The 18,644-nt window shown below is 42.4% G+C and overlaps 1 protein-coding gene across 3 annotated transcripts in view; it reads left to right on the forward strand.

The window, feature by feature from the left end:
* Positions 1-18,644, forward strand: part of LOC126184792 (uncharacterized) — a 137,328-nt gene that overhangs the window by 17,018 nt on the left and 101,666 nt on the right. For all 3 annotated transcript variants that reach the window (XR_007536878.1, XR_007536879.1, XM_049927371.1), the window contains exon 2: positions 8,509-8,633. Coding sequence is in view for 1 of the 3 variants with exons in the window: in XM_049927371.1 (XP_049783328.1) it covers positions 8,537-8,633 (97 nt within the window). In the remaining 2 variants the exon portion in view is untranslated. The remainder of the gene's footprint in view (positions 1-8,508; positions 8,634-18,644) is intronic.

Raw genomic sequence — 18,644 nt, forward strand, 5'->3', positions numbered from 1 at the left:
TCCAGGAGTGTATATCTTATGAAGTAAAAACTCCTTGAGATGAGAGATGTGGCTAACACGAGAAAGGAAAGGGGTGATATGCAAAACTTCCGAATTCCTGGGGCGAATTCTTATTCACGTCGCAGATGTATGTATCGAGCAGTGCCGCTGCTCAGGCAGTAAGTTTGATAAAAGATATTTTCCCGCTTATACCCAAAAGAGCAACATAAAATCCGAATCCTGACATTGAATTCCTCTCAGGAAGACTTCGTTCTGAATGACAGGTTGCTTTAAGCGGTATAACTAACGTAGTGTTGTTGTTCGCTAAATCAGGATGACGGCTTTGTAATAATAATGATTATTTTGGCATTATCACAAAATTAAAGGGTTTAGTAAAGTCTGATACGCGCATTCCATCTTCCATAACCGGATTAACATCTATGAAGCACGTAGAAATATGCCTCATGCTTTCTCTGAAACATCTTGTTTTCGCAAAAGTGTAGTAGCTTTCGAAAAGCTAGTTCAAATAAAAGAATACTATTGTAGGGTTATTCCGCTGAAAAGCCGAAATAAATCGTAAAATAATGAAAGTCTAACAAACTGTCGGTTTTGTCTTCACCTGTAACGCAGGAGCTGCATACTCACGTAATTTCACGCTTGTAACGCTACTGGAAACAATGTAGATTCATTACTAAACAAATACTTGTTCTATCAGCCTGATACCGTCCCTCTAAATGAGAGAGGCTGTCAGATAGTACAGTTATAATACACAAAAAATTAATCCAAATAAAGGAAAACACAAGGTGATTCGGCTGCCCCTACCGATAGGTTTTATGGAACCCGCAACATCTTCAAAAACCATCCGCGAGGTTTTCATATACTCTCCCTCGCTACGCGCAAATTACAAGTCATACAGAAAAAATGAACAAGACCTTTTGGTATGAAATTTGTTGCAGTTAAATTTTATGTTTTCTCTGGAGGCCACGGTTTTCGCGTTATTCAGCAAAAACGCATTTGAATGTCACGTTTCTATGTTTTTCTTGAATAATTCGAAAACTACCGCCTCTAGCGAAAACGTATCCCAGTACAAAAACTATCTACATTAAATTTCCTACAAAAAGGTCCTGTTCATCTTTTCGGTAGGACTAATAGTTTGCGAGCAAGAGAATGTGAAAGTTTTGCACGCGGTATTTGAAAGCATTGCAGGTTCCATAAAACGCATGAATAGAGATAGCTGAATCACCCTGTACATGCGTACGGATTAAAGTATTGCGGCATGTTGACAATTTTTACTTTTGGATCATCTAATTACAACTGAACAGTTTTCGTGAAATTTGCATTTCGCCTTTTGTTTGCCCCAAAATGCAAACTAAGTAGTATGAACAAAAATACCTACATATTTCAGGCCACTGAAAATACTATGCAAAGAATAAGCGCGAAAGGCGTATGGCACGAAAATTGTGTTTCATTCAGTTGTAATTAGATGGTCCAAAAGTAAAAATTGTTAACCAACTGTAGTATTACACGGAAGTGAGGACGACAGGACTACAGGAGTTGAGGATTAAAGTATGTTGATTTCGAGAAGAAACGGCTTCAGTATAGGAATAGTAAGATGTTGAAAATTAAACGAAAATCGCTGTGGCGAGGCCGCATTGCTACAAGGTGCAGGAAGGTCTGATACTGTTCTTGGTGATTTCGTCGTCGGATGGAGACATTGGTCTTAATGACCCCTTAGCGTCCTTGGAAATGAAGTAAAAAAGATTAATGTAACTACTCGTTGACGACGAGGTGATTAGTGATGGAGCACAAACTCGGATAGGGGAAGGATGGGGGAAAAACCGACCGTTCCCTTCCAAAGGAACTATGCTGGCATTCACCTTAAGAATTTTAGGGAAATCAGGGGAAAACCGAATCAGGATAGCCGTCCTCCCGAATGCGAGTAGCGTGAGTTGCCACTAGGCCACCTCGATCGCTCACTTCGAGAGGATTGGCCTCCCTTCCATCGCTTCAGTTTCCACAAGTATCTATAACAGACAACGGTAACGACGTTCCACAGCCCTTCTTAAGGCCTTTCACTAGATACGCTGAGGAAAGGAAACAGACCTTATCTCATTCGTCTTGTGACAAACTGCGTGCCTGAAAACCGAAAGGTTGCACGATCGAATTCCGATCTGATCACGGAATATTTTAGCCTACCTTTAGCCCAGGTTTTACCTGTTAATGATGTGAAGATCAGGCAAAACGATACGCCGTTCGGATACCACGTTAAACTGTGCGCTGATATGAACCCTCCTGGCAGATTAAAACTGTGTGCCGGACCGAGACTCGAACTCAGGGCCTTTGCCTTTCGCGGGCAAGTGCTCTACCATCTGAGCTACCCAAGCACGACTCACCCTCCTTCCTCATAGCTTTACTTCTGCCAGTACCTCGTCTCCTACCTTCCAAACTTTACAGAAGCTCTCCTGCGAACCTTGCAGAACTAGCACTCCTAAAAGAAAGGATATTGCGGAGACATGGCTTAGCCACAGCCTGGGGGATGTTTCCAGAATGAGATTTTCACTCTGCAGCGGAGTGTGCGCTGATATAAAACTTCTCGGTCCGGCACACAGTTTTAATCTGCCAGGATTGTGTTATGATTTTTGGAGGAACTTGTGGCACTGCCTAGTGGAGAAACAAGACACTATTTCACAATATGGTTTAGGATTACTTTTGACAAAAAATTAACTGATATCTAATGTTAAACATTAAATAAGTTTTTCCACTAGGCAGTGCCACAAGTTTCTCCAAAAATCGTAACACAACACACACACAAATGTAATACTAACTAATGTAAATCCACCCGATGATGGAGGTTTAAACCTTCGAAACGCGTCGTGGAAATAAATAAAAATAAAACGGTGACTGGTAACAGTGAACTTATTGTTTCATTTAATGTCAGTAACAGTCACGGTAAAGCCTAACCTAAAAATGTTCGCATTTAAAAAATACTTTTTTTTTGCTGCCGTCCAGTCGGGGCTTAATTAGGTTAATATTCACTACTATCGGCTGACGAAACTCCTACGCCTTTTTCCATCTGTCTTGGCATTCATCGATAGTTTCCCCACGAAATCTATTGATGACCATCATTTATTACTTGTAAACAAAATTGTAGACGCTTTAACCATTGTTCTTCAAACAAAAACATGAATAAAGGAGATATAATTTACGTTATTGACTAATGCACCAGCATTCAGTTACTAATAATCAGGCGGGTGTTAAGCTGTTCTCATCCACCTAACAGGTGACACAGAAGTCTATTTCAGCAGACATGTTTACCTTGTAGCAGGCAGCAACATTCTTGGGTCTGAGCAGTGCACACGATACCACTTCACTAACAGTTCTAGCCACGAAAATAGAGTAATAAAACGAACCTCTCACTTCTGAGGAACGCATATTGTCTTTTATCTCTGATAGATTGCTTCTTGTCAGATAGAATGACGTTCACTAGGACAAGGAACTGAGATCGTGAAGTACGTCTCTAGAAAGGTGTACGTTACAATTGACTCGGAGAGCAAATAATGGCTTCAAAAAATCGGCTGAAAATATCTATAACGAAATTAGACCACGTACCACTACCATATGGAGAAGTCCGTTAAATATCTGTGACTGCTCAGCGACCAAAAATTAATCTGAAAAGTGCGTATAAAGCATGTTCTTCACAAATGTTAGGCGCCTATCGACATACTCAGGACTACAAAAGAAATTTGTTGGCAGCTGAGCCTTCTTAGAGCTCTGCTGCTTTACTGACCAATGGTACCGCCAGTAATTGTTGGCTGCAGTGGTTGTCACGGATCTGTCACGGACAGCTGAGAATTAACAGGTGTGCCAATACCAAGCGCTGGGAGTGTATGCGTTGCAGTGCGCTCCACCTCTAATTCAAGATGGTTCAAATGGTTCAAATGGTTCTGAGCACTATGGGACTTAACATCTATGGTTATCAGTCCCCCAGAACTTAGAACTACTTAAACCTAACTAACCTAAGGACATCACACAACGCCCAGTCATCACGAGGCACAGTAAATCCCTGACCCCGCCGGGAATCGAACCCGGGATCTAATTCAAGATGCTGTTAGTGGAAGCACGTACTTTTCCAAATGGCACATGCTTGTATTACCTCTACGCTAATTTCCTAAGCCGAATAAAACAATCGCGAACCGACTGCTTTATATTTACCCATAAAATGAAGCGTAGATGTTTCTGGATTACTAGGACTCTTCATCCGTTAGTACAAGGGTACTTAGATATGCAAAGGATTTTAAGGAAGATTACCAGCTTATCTCACTAAAGTGTCTTCGTGTTTCATAACCACAATACTTATTATAAGTGAAGGTAATAACCTGATACCTTTTGAGCAAGATATCCGCTTAAATAATAAAATTTTGGCTTAGTTATTAAGACAGAATACCGAGGCAATCCATATCAGCACAAGTGGCACCAAAAGCAATGACTTTTGGTAGAATATTGTACACTACAAGTTCAGAATAGACTAGCTTATTCGAATTATAAGCTTATGATAGAAGACTGTCGACTATAACGGGAACAGGCAAGAAGACACAAAGGCAATAATTCATATCCAACACTTCCTCAGCCCTTAAATCTCATTCATACTCAGTCCCTAAAATTTAAAATCCTACTTGTTTGCCGACCTCTGGTGGCCGAGCGGTTCTAGGCGCTTCAGTCTGGAACCACGTGACCGCTACGGTCGCAGGTTCGAATCCTGCCTCGGGCATGGATGTGTGTGATGTCCTTAGGTTAGTTATGTTTAAGTAGTTCTAAGTTCTAGGGGACTTATGACCTGAGATGTTAAGTCCCATAGTGCTCAGAGCCATTTGAACCATTTGAACCTACTTGTTTCGCAATTTATGTTAAAACCAATCAAATTCTTCTGCACGTAATGATAACTATTTGTTGGTGCTTGGTTCAGTCAGCCCATCTAACGACGACACCGAAGTAGTAGGAAGCACTTCTTTTTTTTTTTTTTTTCCTCTCACGAAGTTATTCAACTTTCCGTAGACTGTCAGCTAGTGAGCAATATTATTTTATGAAGAAGTTATCATTACGTGCGTAATACTGGAACAGAGAGGAATACTCATTTCTGGTTACGAAAAAATCCTAACAGCATCCTACCATTTTTCCAGCTATAGTTGATGGAATCTGTCAGTACAACTTCCATTTCGAAATACTGAAGGCGTCTTAAAAATAACTTGACGATATTTGTCATCTTCTTTCATTTTCCTTTAGTATTTCATACAGTTCCATAGTACCGGCATTGGAGTCGATACAGTGACTGTTTCAAAAACTAACAGAAGAATGTGAGCTAACGTGGATTTTCACCGAACCGTGATTATTGATAGATTTATATAGACAGTTCCTTCATCCCGGGAATCGAGAATCTTTTGCATGTTATCTATATTGATACTAGCAAGATATCGGTCCTGGGAATTCTAAGACTTTCGAGAATGTTTTCATTTTAGGTTTGAAGTCGGATATCAAATCACAAAATAAATCTCTTTTTCGTGTGATGTAAATACAAATTAACGATTTTCGGATTTTTTCCTTTACATTAATTGTGAAAGCTTGCTTCTTACAAATTTCATGATGCTAGGTCAACGGGAAGTACCCTACAGGTTTTTATGGGTGAGTTTGCGAATCTCAACAGATGTAACATAAACGCCGTATCTTTTGATTGTATTGACTTAGAAGCTCAAGTATTTTACATCCCAAGGGACAATATAGCTTAGTATGTGACATGAATTTCAACTTGATACATCAACCCGTTCCTGAGAAAAAGGGGTTGTAACAGATGGACGGTCAGAAAGGCAGTCGAATATCAAATGGCAAAAAAATTTTTCGTGTAATATAATTACAAATTAACAATTTCTAATTTTCTGCCTTTAGTTGTACTGTGAAACGCTGCTACTTGCCATATTTCACGATTCCTGGTCAACAGGAAGTGTCCTATAGGTTTTGATGAGTAAGTCTTCGAGTATCAAAATGTATGATATAAATGGCCGTATTTTTTGATTGCATTTACTTAGAAGCTTCCATGCATTACACCAGTGGCCTTGTAGCAGTGGTAGCACCGGTTCCTGTCAGATCACCGAAGTTAAGCGCTGTCGGGCTGTGCTAGCACTCGGTTGGGTGACCATCCGGTCTGCCGATCGCTGTTGGCAAGCGGGTTGCATTAAGCCCTTGTGAGGCAAACTGAGGAGCTACTTCATTGAAAAGTAGCGGCTCCGGTCTCGTAAACTGACATGCGGCCGGGAGAGTGGTGTGCTGACCACATGCCCCTCCATACCCGCATGCAGCGACGCCTGTGGGCTGAGGATGACACGGCGACCGGTCGGTACCGTTGTACCTTCATGGCCTGTTCGGGCGGAGTTTAGTGAAGTTGCATTTTTACACCATAAGGGACTGTACACTGTAGACCTTACTATGTGACATAAATTTGAACTTGATACCTTTGCTTGTTCCTGAGAAAAAGGGTTTCTTAACAGTCGCACAGACAGACGAACAACAAAGTGATCCTAGAATGGTTCCGTTTTCACCGAGTGATCTACAGAAACCTAAAAATATAAATAAGACCTATAAATATTTCTCTGAAGCCTTACACAGTACGTCCGCATCCGTAGCTCAGTGGTCAACATGTCGAGCTGCTATTCCGAGGACCTGGCTTTGATTCCCGGCACTGGCAGAGAGTTTTCCCTGGTTAGAGGACTGGAATGAGTTGTACTCAGTCTTGTGATGCCAATTAATGAGCTACTTGAGTGAGAAGTAGCGATCCAAAGGTCAAGAAAGCTGACGATGGCCGGGAGAGCGGTCTACTGACCCCATGCCACACCATACCGCCATTGGCGCAGGATGACACGGCGCTCGGTCGGTCCCGTTTGGCCTGTGTGTGTTAGAACGCAAAGCTTTGCTTAATTGCTTACACAGTGGCGCTTTTTCTAGCTTTGCTTAATCTCTGAGACAAGCATATGACTACTGGCAGGATCAACCAGGGAGCTGCGTCAACTACAGCCGAGCAGCCGGCCGCCCGGGAATGGGCTATAGTAGCCAGTGCGGACTACCATACCCAGAAAGTGAGCGGCAACCCTCTTTCAGCTGAAGTAACGCCAACGGTATAGCGTTTCCTTTAAGAAAAAAATGGCTCTGAGCACTATGGGACTTAACATCTATGGTCATCAGTCCCCTAGAACTTAGAACTACTTAAACCTAACTAACCTAAGGACATCACACAACACCCAGTCATCACGAGGCAGAGAAAACCCCTGACGCGTTTCCTTTAAGAGCACACACTTTGCTGTTCTTGGACTGAACTGTCAATTGTTTCATCCACGTTATAAATGTGATGATCAGCATGAATTTGTTTTTCTTGCACTGCTTTAAGGATATCAGAAAACTCGTCTATGCTGACATTGTTAGAAACTTATCTTGTAGCCATCGAGGTAAGCTTCCTAAGACAGGTATTAGAGTGCTGTCTTTGGCTGCCCTCTCTGTCTTTGCCAAAACGGTGCGGTATTTTGTTCAGCGCAGCTAACTGGAATGCTAATATCCATAGATCGTTGACTATAACTCTATAAAATCGCATTCCCATTTCAAAATCCTAATCAAGGATTTCTTATTCTTGTTCTTTCTTGGACACACTCCACAAACTTCCCAAACTTTTTGACACCTGCTTCATTTACGTTTGTTGCTATAGCTCTTCTTTAATTAATTATTTAGAAATGGTGACAAAGGGAATGACAAATGATAGATTTGTATATAAAATGATTTAGAAGTAAATATGGAGTATTGTGTGTGGGAGTAACTAAGATTTATGGGATTACCACCTTGGCCATATTTCTCGACGAATAGTGTATCCACTTTCCCGGATCGGAAGCCATGTCGGCAATCATAGTGCACAGATGAAACTATGATACCGAAAGAAATAACTAGGAACTACCTCAGCAGGCCAAAAGACGTTGTTTCAACATCGGTGTTATATGAAGGTATTACTCTGCGTTTAAGTGAGGTAAACAAGAAAAATATCGACACCTTGCATAAGATGCCTGAAAGAATTTACTAAAAACTAAAAGAACACGCTTCCTCTGTCTCTCTCACTGAGAACAAACATGGTGTATATTAAAACCAGTTTGAGCACTCCCAACAGGCAGCAGCACTGTCCAGGGTAAGAAACATGCAATGATCACTGTCCCTCACCTTCCCCTACTTCCGGAATTGACGGCATTTCGTGGTAGAACCCATTTCATCAGAAGACTGAAATTTGAAGGATACCAGCGATTAATAAATCTGAATCACTGAATTAGAACTGAACTCGTCTCATACCAAGTACATGTTTAACATTTTACTGCTGCTAAATGCAGTCCATTTTCTATAAACTAAGAAAGAAAAGGAGGTCATTGGCAATTTAAAGTTTCAGGTCTTCCGCTATAAATTTCTTCAAACAGAAGAGTTCATTTTTATAACTATCGACCTCTTTTTTTCCAGGACCTCGACGAGTAACAAACTCAGCGAAATGGTTGCTCGGGTGCTCCTTTTGGCGTTTATGCTGCTTGCCGTGGCCCAAGCAATTTCTCTCTACGACAACGTTTACGAAGAAGAACCAATCTCTGGTAAGTATATTTTACATTACCTATGATTCTCTTGTTTCCACTGCTGTAATTTACTGCACGAGTAAGTGAAGCACGTGGACGTGGCCGTGTGCGAGCAGATACTCGATTTGTATGTATGAGAGTATATATACGAGGATTGGAACTTTAAAAGTGGCAACTATTTATTTACAGCTCGTACAAAGTAGATTTGTGTTTCAAAGTTTTACTGGCCTTCAAAGTAGTCACCAGAATTGTGTACCACCCGTTGCCAGCGATGTGGAAGTCGTAGGATACTCTTAGCAGTGCCAGATGAGTTGACAGTTCGAGCGGCGCGGTCTATGGCCCGACGAATTAGTAGCAGTTCTGAAGGAAATGCCATGAAGAGTTTCCTTCAGTTTAGAAATCGAGTTGAACTTACGAGGGCTTAAGTCAGGGGAGTGCAGTAGGTGATATAGCACTTAGCAGCCCCATCAGTCAAAGAAATCAGTAACAGCTTGCACTGTACGTGCTTGAGCATTGTCCTGCAAAATGATGGCCAGGTCCTGCAGAAAGTGTCATCACTTCTGTCTCTAAGCTGGTCGTAGGTTGTGTACCAAAAATGAACAGCATAGAGACAGAAGTGATGACACTTTCTGTAGGACCCGACCATCATTTTGCAGGACAATGCTCAAGCACGTACAGTATAAGCTGTTACTGATTTGTGTGACTGATGGGGCTGCTAAGTGCTATACCACCTACTGCACTCCCCTGACTTAAGCCCTTGTAAGTTCAACTCGATTTCTAAACTGAAGGAAACACTTCACTGCATTCGCTTCAGAACTACTAAAAATTCGTCGGGCAATAGACCGCACCGCTCGAACTGTCGACACAACTGGCACTGCTAAGAGTATCCTACGACTTCCACATCGCTGGCAACGGTTTATACACAATGCTGGTGACTACTTTGAAGGTCAGTAAAACTTTTAAACACGTATCTATTTTGTAAGAGCTGTAAATAAATAGTTGCCACTATTAAACTTCTAACCCTCGTGTATATATATATATATATATATATATATATTTTTGTGTGTGTGCGTGCGTGTGCGTGTGGGTGTGGGTGTGGGTACGATAGTGAGAGAGAGTGAAAAAAAGAGAGACAGAAAAGATGGGTGCGCAATTAAATAATTAAATACGAACAGGTGAACAGGTGACCTGCCTCATGCATTACATAAGGTTGGTAGTAGGGAAGGAGTATGATCGACTGTGATTCATTGTTAGAATTCCAATAAGTGTAGCTCATCTACAAAACAGGCTGCTTACAGAATACTAGTGTGACCCATTCTTGAGTACTGTTCGAGGGTTTTGGATTAAAGGAAGACGTTGAAGCAATTTAGTAGTTCGATCAACACGCGAGTATTGCGGAATGCTCTGTGAACGCAAATGGGGATCCCTGGAGGATCCAACGACGCTGTTTTCGCGAAACACTATTGAGAGGATTTAGAGAAACAGAATTTGCGGCTGATTGCAGAACGATTCTACGGCCGCCATTTCATGTAAGGACAGCAAAGACAAGATAAAGAGAAACGAGGGCTTGTTCGGAGGCATGCAGATTGTTGTTTTCCCTCGATTCATTTTCGAGTGGAATAGGAAAGGGAAAGACTAGTAGTGGTACAAGATACACTCCGCCGTCACTGCATAGTGGTTTGTGGAGTATGTAAGTAGATGCAGCTCTAGATTGCTCTGTTAAAATGAGCCTGCTGTCTGAAAGAAATGTGATTATTGCCTGGTTATTGCCGATTCTCTGAAGGTAGCTGGTATGTACGTAAATCTTAAAACGTGTCACTCACTTGGGCGAATGGCATGCCAGTATCAGACTTATCATCTCAGTAGGTTACATCTCAACTTCTTCATCATTAGCCGAAGTACAGTAACGGCAAACTCTACACTGAATGGGAGCAGAGTTAGAAAACCGAGGCACAAAAAATAATTTATTGTATTTTGAGAAAGTTACAGATTACACGGATATAAACTTGCTATGCACAGCATATAAAATAGACTTATCAGCCAGAACATTGTGGTTGCGATATAAACCCGTCCAGGCGATAGCAGTGTCAGCTGGCTTGGAATGACTGCTAGTCAGAGACATGCACGGTGCATGTAGTATCAGTGAGCATGGCGTCAGCATGCTGCCTGTCTGAGTTTGACCGTGGGCAGGCTGAGATGGCCCGGAGACTCGGCACGAGAATTTCGGAAACTGCACGACTTGTCAAATGTTCGAGGAGTACTATGATGGGTGTCTTCAACACGAAACCAAGGTGAAACGATGTGCAGATGTCGTGTGCTGTGGCGGCCACCCCTCATTACAGATTTCGAGCATCGTAGGCTGGGCAGACTGGTGAAACAGGATAGGTGGTGAAGTGTATGGAACTAACATCAGACTTCAATGGGCCTCCGCAGCTGACGACCCATGCACGTGCTATGACATCGGCAACCACCACTGAAGTGGGCATGTGACCATCGGCACTGGACGTTAGCGAAGTGGCAGAGCATTGCATGGTCTGATGAATCCCGATACCTTCTTCATCATGCCGATGGGGGAGAGCGAATCCGTAGTCTTCCAGGAGAACCACTCCTTGACACCTGTACTGTGGGACGGAGACAAACTGGCGGCGGCTTTATTGTGTTCTGGGGAACATTCACGTGGGTGCGATGCACTATGACAGCCAAGGAGTATCATACACTGGTTGCAGACCACGTACACCCCTTAATGACGACCGAGCGAGGTGGCGCAGTGGTTAGCCACTGGACTCACATTCGGGAGGACGACGGTTCAATCCCGCGTCCGGCCATCCTGATTTAGGTTTTCCGTGATTTCCCTAAATCACTCCAGGCAAATGCCGGGATGGTTCCTCTGAAAGGACACGGCCGACTTCCTTCCCCATCCTTCCCTAAATCGATGAGACCGATGACCACGCTGTCTGGTCTCCTTCCCCAAACAACCAACCAACCAACCTCAATGACGATTATGTTTCCCAACAGCAGTGGCAGTCCTCAACAAGATAATGCACCATGTCACAAGGCCCAGAGTGTGATGGAGTGGTTCGAGGAACACAGTGGCGAGTTCCAATTGATGTGCTGGTCCCCCAACTCGCCAGATCTAAACCCGTGCGACCACATCTGGGATGTGATTGAACGTGGGGCCAGAGCTCATCCTCCCCTCCCCTTTCCCCTCCCCCGAATTTATGGGAATTAGGTGAGCTGTGTGTCCAGATGTGGTGCCAACTCCCTCCAGCGAACTACCAAGGCCTCATTGTTTCCATGCCACGATGCATCTCCGCTGTTATCCGTGACTATAGTGAACATACCTGCTGTTAGGTAGGTGGTCATAATGTTCTGGCTTATCAGTGTATAGGCAAGATTTTACAGAGAAGGATTGGCCTAACAGCAGATACAATTATGAACCAGAAAATGTGTTCCCAAATTGCAAATACAGGACTACCACAGCTACACAATTTACTGGAAACAAATGAAAATTTGTGTTAGACCGGAACTCGAAACCGAATTTCCAGCTTTACGCAAGAGATAGCCTTAACCGTTTTAGCTATCCCAGTACTCTTCAGCGACATACACAAACTTCCACATGTCTCAGTGTCTGCTTCCCACAGTGATGCGATTCCCGTACAGGTAGTAACATTTCGTTTTCTCGTCAGGTTGCTTTGAAACCGCAGTGTCTGTATTTATCGATGTCTGTAAAGTTTGATGCAGTGTTTCTTGGGACGTACATGCATGCGGTTTCACCTGCTGGATTAATAACACCAACGCTGCATTCACTGACCGTTTGCTCTCTCAAAAGTTACAAGTTTCATTGAATCTAAAAGGAATGTAAACTGTGAACGCTAACTTCAGTGTCTTAAAGGCTTTAGATACATTTGCAACCGTTTATGAGTTGTTCTTGGCATCCTAAAACACACCTGTGAAAACTGCTCACTGCTGGATGGCCTACAGCAAAGCCGTCATCACCACGAAGGTTGTTTTGGACATCACAGTGTTTTACTAAGCATGGTCCTGTTGGCGGTTGAATGCCATTTCCCTCCTCTTATCGTTGAATTGGCCTACTCAGCCAGTTACAGGGGGTCATACAGTTTAACCTTTACTGAGAATCACGGTCCAACTCGGCAATCTCCACATCAACAAAGGTTGCCAAATGTGAAGGAAGTGATAAGTGACAAACGAAAATCCTAGGACAGGCTGGGGATGGAACCTGAGAACTTCGGATGAAATGTCGGCACTTTACCACTGAGCCACCGAGCAAATTACCATGCGTAACTGCTGGCCGGAATGGCCGTGCGGTTCTATGTGCTGCAGTGTGGAACCGAACGACCGCTCCGGTCGCAGGTTCGAATCCTGCCTCGGGGATGGATGTGTGTTATGTCCTTAGGTTAGTTAGGTTTAAGTAGTTCTATGTTCTAGGCGACTGATGACCTCAGAAGTTAAGTCGCATAGTGCTCAGACCCATTTGAACCATTTTGAACCATGCGTAACTGTTGGCCTTAAAACTTTCCCATTTTCCTTCATTTGTGGTCAGTTTTGAGAACCTGTACAAAACTGGTATGGTCTGAAGATCAGAACGAATATTACAGCTGTTTTCGTCCACTCGTTCTTTGATACCTCTCTCCTACTTACCAAACTTTGCGAGAGGTATCCTGCTAACTTTGCTGGACTAGAACTCGTTTCTTCCTAAAGAACTTTCTACTGGGCTCGCATTCAGTAGGACGACGAATTAAATTCCCGTCCGGCAATCCAGATTCAGTTTTTCCGTGGTTTCTCTAAGTAGCTTAAGGCAAAAATCGGGATGGCTCTTTCAAAATGTACCCGGTCGACTTCTTTTCTCATCCTTCCATAGCCCGAGCAGGTGCTCCTTCCTTAACAATCTCGTCGTCGGCAGGTCGTTAAGCATTAACCCTACAGCACTAAAGAGGGGAAAAGGTTACACTGCAACTAAACAATCACAAATTTTACTATTCCAAATTTTATTCAAAGGAAACTATAATTTATAGGTTACGCTCTAGTTAACTGCAGTTATTGGATCAGCAAGGTATGTTACATAGAAAGTAAGTACAAAATGCGCTGTTTTATACCCAATAATAACGATTTTACTGCTCAAAATGTTATTGCAAAATAAGTCATAATTTATGTTGTACAGGAGCTACAAAGTATTATAACTCCAAGAGTATTTTACACACAAAATGGATAGAGACCCTTCTGCTTTAGACACTATTATTACAATCTAAACAAGACCCAGCTCGATCTTCCTTGGTCACCCAGCGAGTCTTCTTCTAATTCCTTGTTAGCTGCTTCGAAGTATGGGCCTACATCACTGGCATCTGAACCCACAATAGTGTCTTCTTCAAGAAAAATCTTTCTCTTCATTAAATTACGCAATATATTAGTGCCAAAATAAAAATCATCACCATTCATATTGTGCTAATTTCAGTAGCTAACGGTGAGATTAGAACTAAAGAGAGCCAGTGTAACTGCTTGATATTTCACCTAAGACGACACACTAAGATAAATTCCAAGCGATAAAACAAATATGCCGACTATTATAAGAAAGGCATGCTAGTACTAAACATTCGTAATATTTACGACAAAAGCACCAGTGTCAGCAAACTACTTGACTCAGGCAATAAATAATTCAGCCATTGTTAACAATAATGTTTGCCATGAAGTTACTCAAGAGCACATGTCCCACATGCGTCCAGGAACTGTGAAGAAATACCATCTGAAATCGTGAATTTTACCGGGTTTTAGTAATCTAGGATTAAGCTTGTTTCCTTTCAGATTAAGATTCTGCAAGAAGTATGAAGTTATACCTATTTGCAAAACAGTAAAGCTTCATAAGCAACATTTCTCCCATCACAGTTTTCTGAGACACACTCGGAATTTCCCAAAAATGGCTTTGAGCACTATGGGACTTAACTTCTGAGGTCATTAGTCCCCTAGAACTTAGAACTACTTAAACCTATTTAACCTAAGGACATCACACACATCCATGCGCGAGGCAGGATTCGAACCTGCGACCGTAGCGGTCGCACAGTTCCAGACTGTAGCGCCTAGAACCGCTCGGCCACCCCGGCCGGCTCGGAATTTCCCACTTATATGTCAATAAATATAGGTTGATGTTAATTTATTTTTCTGTGAATCTTCCTAGATAGTCAGTTGCGTAACTGGAACATACATCCGCCACTCATAGGAGGAGGCGGGGTAAAGTTTTCACTCTAAGGGAAATTGAACTCTCACTAAACCATAGTTATTGATAAAAGCTTGCCGCTTACATAATCTGAATCTACATATTATAAGGCATCATACTAAATAAATGAAAGTAATAAATATATAATAAATGGCAAATACATACATTTTTATGAAGCATTGCATAGTGACTACTTTTCCCAACCTAACGGTATGAAGTCACCAGTGTGGACACACAAACTCCGGAAATTGACATCAACCTTCTATCGGCTGAAGTAACGCCACAGGCTTATCGTCTTTCTTTAAGTGAAAACGCGTTTCTGTTCATGGACTGCACTTGTAACCTCCCCCTCACTTACCGACCTTAATGACAGTGAAAAATGAAACCGCGTGTACCTAATGGGAGTTTTGGAAAAGCAATCGTCGCCGAAGTTAACCTGTCGGTAAAGAGGGAGGAAAGGGTTACATCTAAATGAAAGAAAATGTGCTAGTGAAACTGGTGGAAATTAATTTTGAAAAGGGGTAAAGTTAATAAAGAAGGTAAATGTGCAGCCGTTACGTTAACAATTAACTAGCGGTAATTAGGTATTTGAGATTTGGGGGAAATCACGGTCGCCAGTCCTAAGGACAATTACTATAGTAACTGAAAAAGAAAGGTTATTACACATATAATTAGCACTAGAAGCGTGGCAACTGAAGGTTGACACGTGTAGTGTGAAAACTGAAAGTTTGTCAGAAGTAATAAATTTCGCTACACCCTGACTTAATTTAGCAAAAGAATTAATAAAACCGGAAAATCGAAAGTTAATTTAGTGACTGAAGTTAATAGTGAGCTTTCTTTCTGAAGCAAATCGAAATTCAGTAAAATACGGTTAGTCTTGGAGTACCTCAACAATCATTTCAAAAGCTACTTGAATCTACGCAATTTAGAAATAAGAGATTTAACTTTGAACTTGAATTAAATGATTCTGAACAATTAACAATAGTAAAATTTAGTACGTACCAAGCTGAGCTGCAGTCACAGGTAAGCTACAGTACGGTAACAAAACTCGCACTCTTAATTTGTGCTTGTGCAATCTAAATACTGTAGAATACCTTAACTAAACTTTGAAATTAAAGCAGTGAAATAAAATGATGCTGGCGTTTGAATTTCAACGACACTCGGGTTCATTCCGGAAAAGGAAGGGACCCTGCTTGGTAATGCAACTGGGACAATGAGCAACAAAGGTTCATGCTAAGTAGCTGTAATTATAGTTACGAAAATGGTACAGTTTGAAAAGCTGAGGTCTGCCATACAGTTCTAAAACTTTACTTGCGTCCAGTCTTCCTTGTCGGTTGATTGAAGGTATGAAGCCGTCGGTCGAGGAGGTGGCGACAGTCACTCATTGTCGGCCGTCGCTGTTGCAGAAGCTGGATGTTGGCGCGCCTTCTTCTCGACACGGTCACCAGACGAAAACGGGCTCTTGATGTGCGCTAGTTAATGTTTCCCGTCCGCGACACCATGTCAGAAACTATCATCGCAAGTCGAGCGCAATTACATGCTGCCAAACCCCGAAAGCGCGGCAACTCGCGGGAGCGTCACACAACACACCTGCTCCACTCGCTACCCCAGCCAGACCCCTTCTCTCAGCCCGCGCTCCACGCGGCAGAGTTAACACTCCCAAAGATCCTACACACTTTGATTCTTCACACGACCTATCGACGTAATCGTTCGATAGCAGTTTTCCCTAGGCAAGACCCAGCGTAAAAATACAAATAATATTTACGAAACAAACCAATTATACATCGACATAAATGCATAAATATACAAATAGTAAAACAATTACAATATACAAAGAGACAGAAATGTCATATCTTGAGGTAACAAAGCAAGGAAAAAAAATAGTACAATAGATGGAAATAGGAGGATATGCATTTCCGGCGTTACACACTGTCAACGGTTTCATCCATATTACAAATGTGATGAGCAGGATGAAAGTGCTCTTCTCGTACTGTTTTCAGAATATAAAAAAAACTTGTCTACATTGATGTTGTTAAAAGCTTGTCCTGTAGCCATCCAGGCAGTACTAGTTCAAAAATGGTTCAAATGGCTCTGAGCACTATGGGACTCAACTTCTGAGGTCATTAGTCCCCTAGAACTTAGAACTAGTTAAACCTAACTAACCTAAGGACATCACACACATCCATGCCCGAGGCAGGATTCGAACCTGCGACCGCCGGAGCAGTCTCGCGGTTCCAGACTGCAGCGCCTAGAATCGCACGGCCACTTCGGCCGGCGCAGTACTAGTATTAGGGCACAAGTTCAGATGTCGGGAGGATCGGGAAGGAAATCGCCTGTGCCCTTTTCAAAGGAAACATCCAGCCATTTACTTCTGCGATTTCAGGAACTAAATGAAAACCAAACCTGAATGGCCGAACGGAGATCTGAACCGTCCTCCCGAATATGAGGCAAGTCGACTAACCTCTCCACCACCTCACTCGGTGGCGTCAACTGGAATGCAAATCTCTATACATCGTTCACCTGAAGTCCACAAAGTCGCTTTTCCACTTCAAAAACATAACCAAGGGTTTCTTTTTACTGTTCTTTATTGAACACACCAGCTGAGAAATCGGCGTTGCCCGGACATATATTTATTCCTGTCTTCTATTAGACCATCTCCTCTTCTCTTCTCTCTCTATCCCTCTCCTATGGTCCCCATTCTTTGTCCACACCTCTTGTACCGTCTCTCTGTCTATCACCTCCTTCCCCCTATCTCTATCCACCTCCTCTCCATCCTCTCGCTATCCATCTTCTCCCTATTTATCCACCTATCCTACTTCCTCTTTCTATAACCCCCCCTGTCCCAGTGCATCACCTCCACCCCTCCCTCTCTTTGTACATCTCCACCACCTCTTCTCTATATCCAACTCCTCCTGCCCCTCTCTCCGTCGATTCCTCCTGTCTCTCTCTCTGTCCAAGCCCTCCTTCTCCTCTCTCTGTCAGTCTCCTCCTCCTCCCTCTCTCAACTCCTCTTTCTTTCCTTGTCCATCTCCTCCTCTCCCTTCTCTCTCTCCATTTCCCTCCCACCTGTCTCTGTCCGTCTCCTACTCCTTCTATCTGTGTCAGTCTCCTCCTTCCCCATCTGCCCATTTCCTCGTCCTCTACTCTCTCTCCATGTTATCAAACTCGCCCCAGTAGGAGTCTCGTGGTTCTTACCCCTATACCATTTCTTTTCATATTATAACTAATGTTGTGTACCAAATGTGATTGAAATCTTATCAAGGGTTTAGGATGAGCTTTTTACCCGTGGTTTTACTAACATACACGCGTGTCATATATATTTCATACATATTTAACAAATTTCATTCGTATTTGTGCACATATTTCACCTAGATGTCTATCAACTTTAGCCCTGTGATTTCATTATCACGCAGCTTAATGCTTATGACGTCGTATCTTCTGAACCATGTGCTATACAATGATATAATTTTGCAGGTACATCCAGTGGTATATGTTCCTACTGTCTGCGAAATATGTTGTGAATAGAGTTAGTAGTACAGAAGTAATAAATTAAAATGTCGTGCGTGATACGACAGTTTATCACGCATCTCATTATTTATGACGTCATATTTCCTCAACTATGTGTTGTAAAATGATATATTTTTCTAGATACATTCAGCGGCATATGTGGATACTGTCTGTGACATTAGTTGTGGATAGAATTAGTACAAAGAAGTAATATATTAAAATGTCATGCGTGACGCGACAGGTTTTTCTCGCCTCTCCGTATTTGACGTCGTATCTCCTGATCTATGTGTCGTACA

Source organism: Schistocerca cancellata, chromosome 4 (genome assembly GCF_023864275.1).
Source record: "Schistocerca cancellata isolate TAMUIC-IGC-003103 chromosome 4, iqSchCanc2.1, whole genome shotgun sequence".
NCBI classification, from domain to species: Eukaryota; Metazoa; Arthropoda; class Insecta; order Orthoptera; family Acrididae; genus Schistocerca; species Schistocerca cancellata.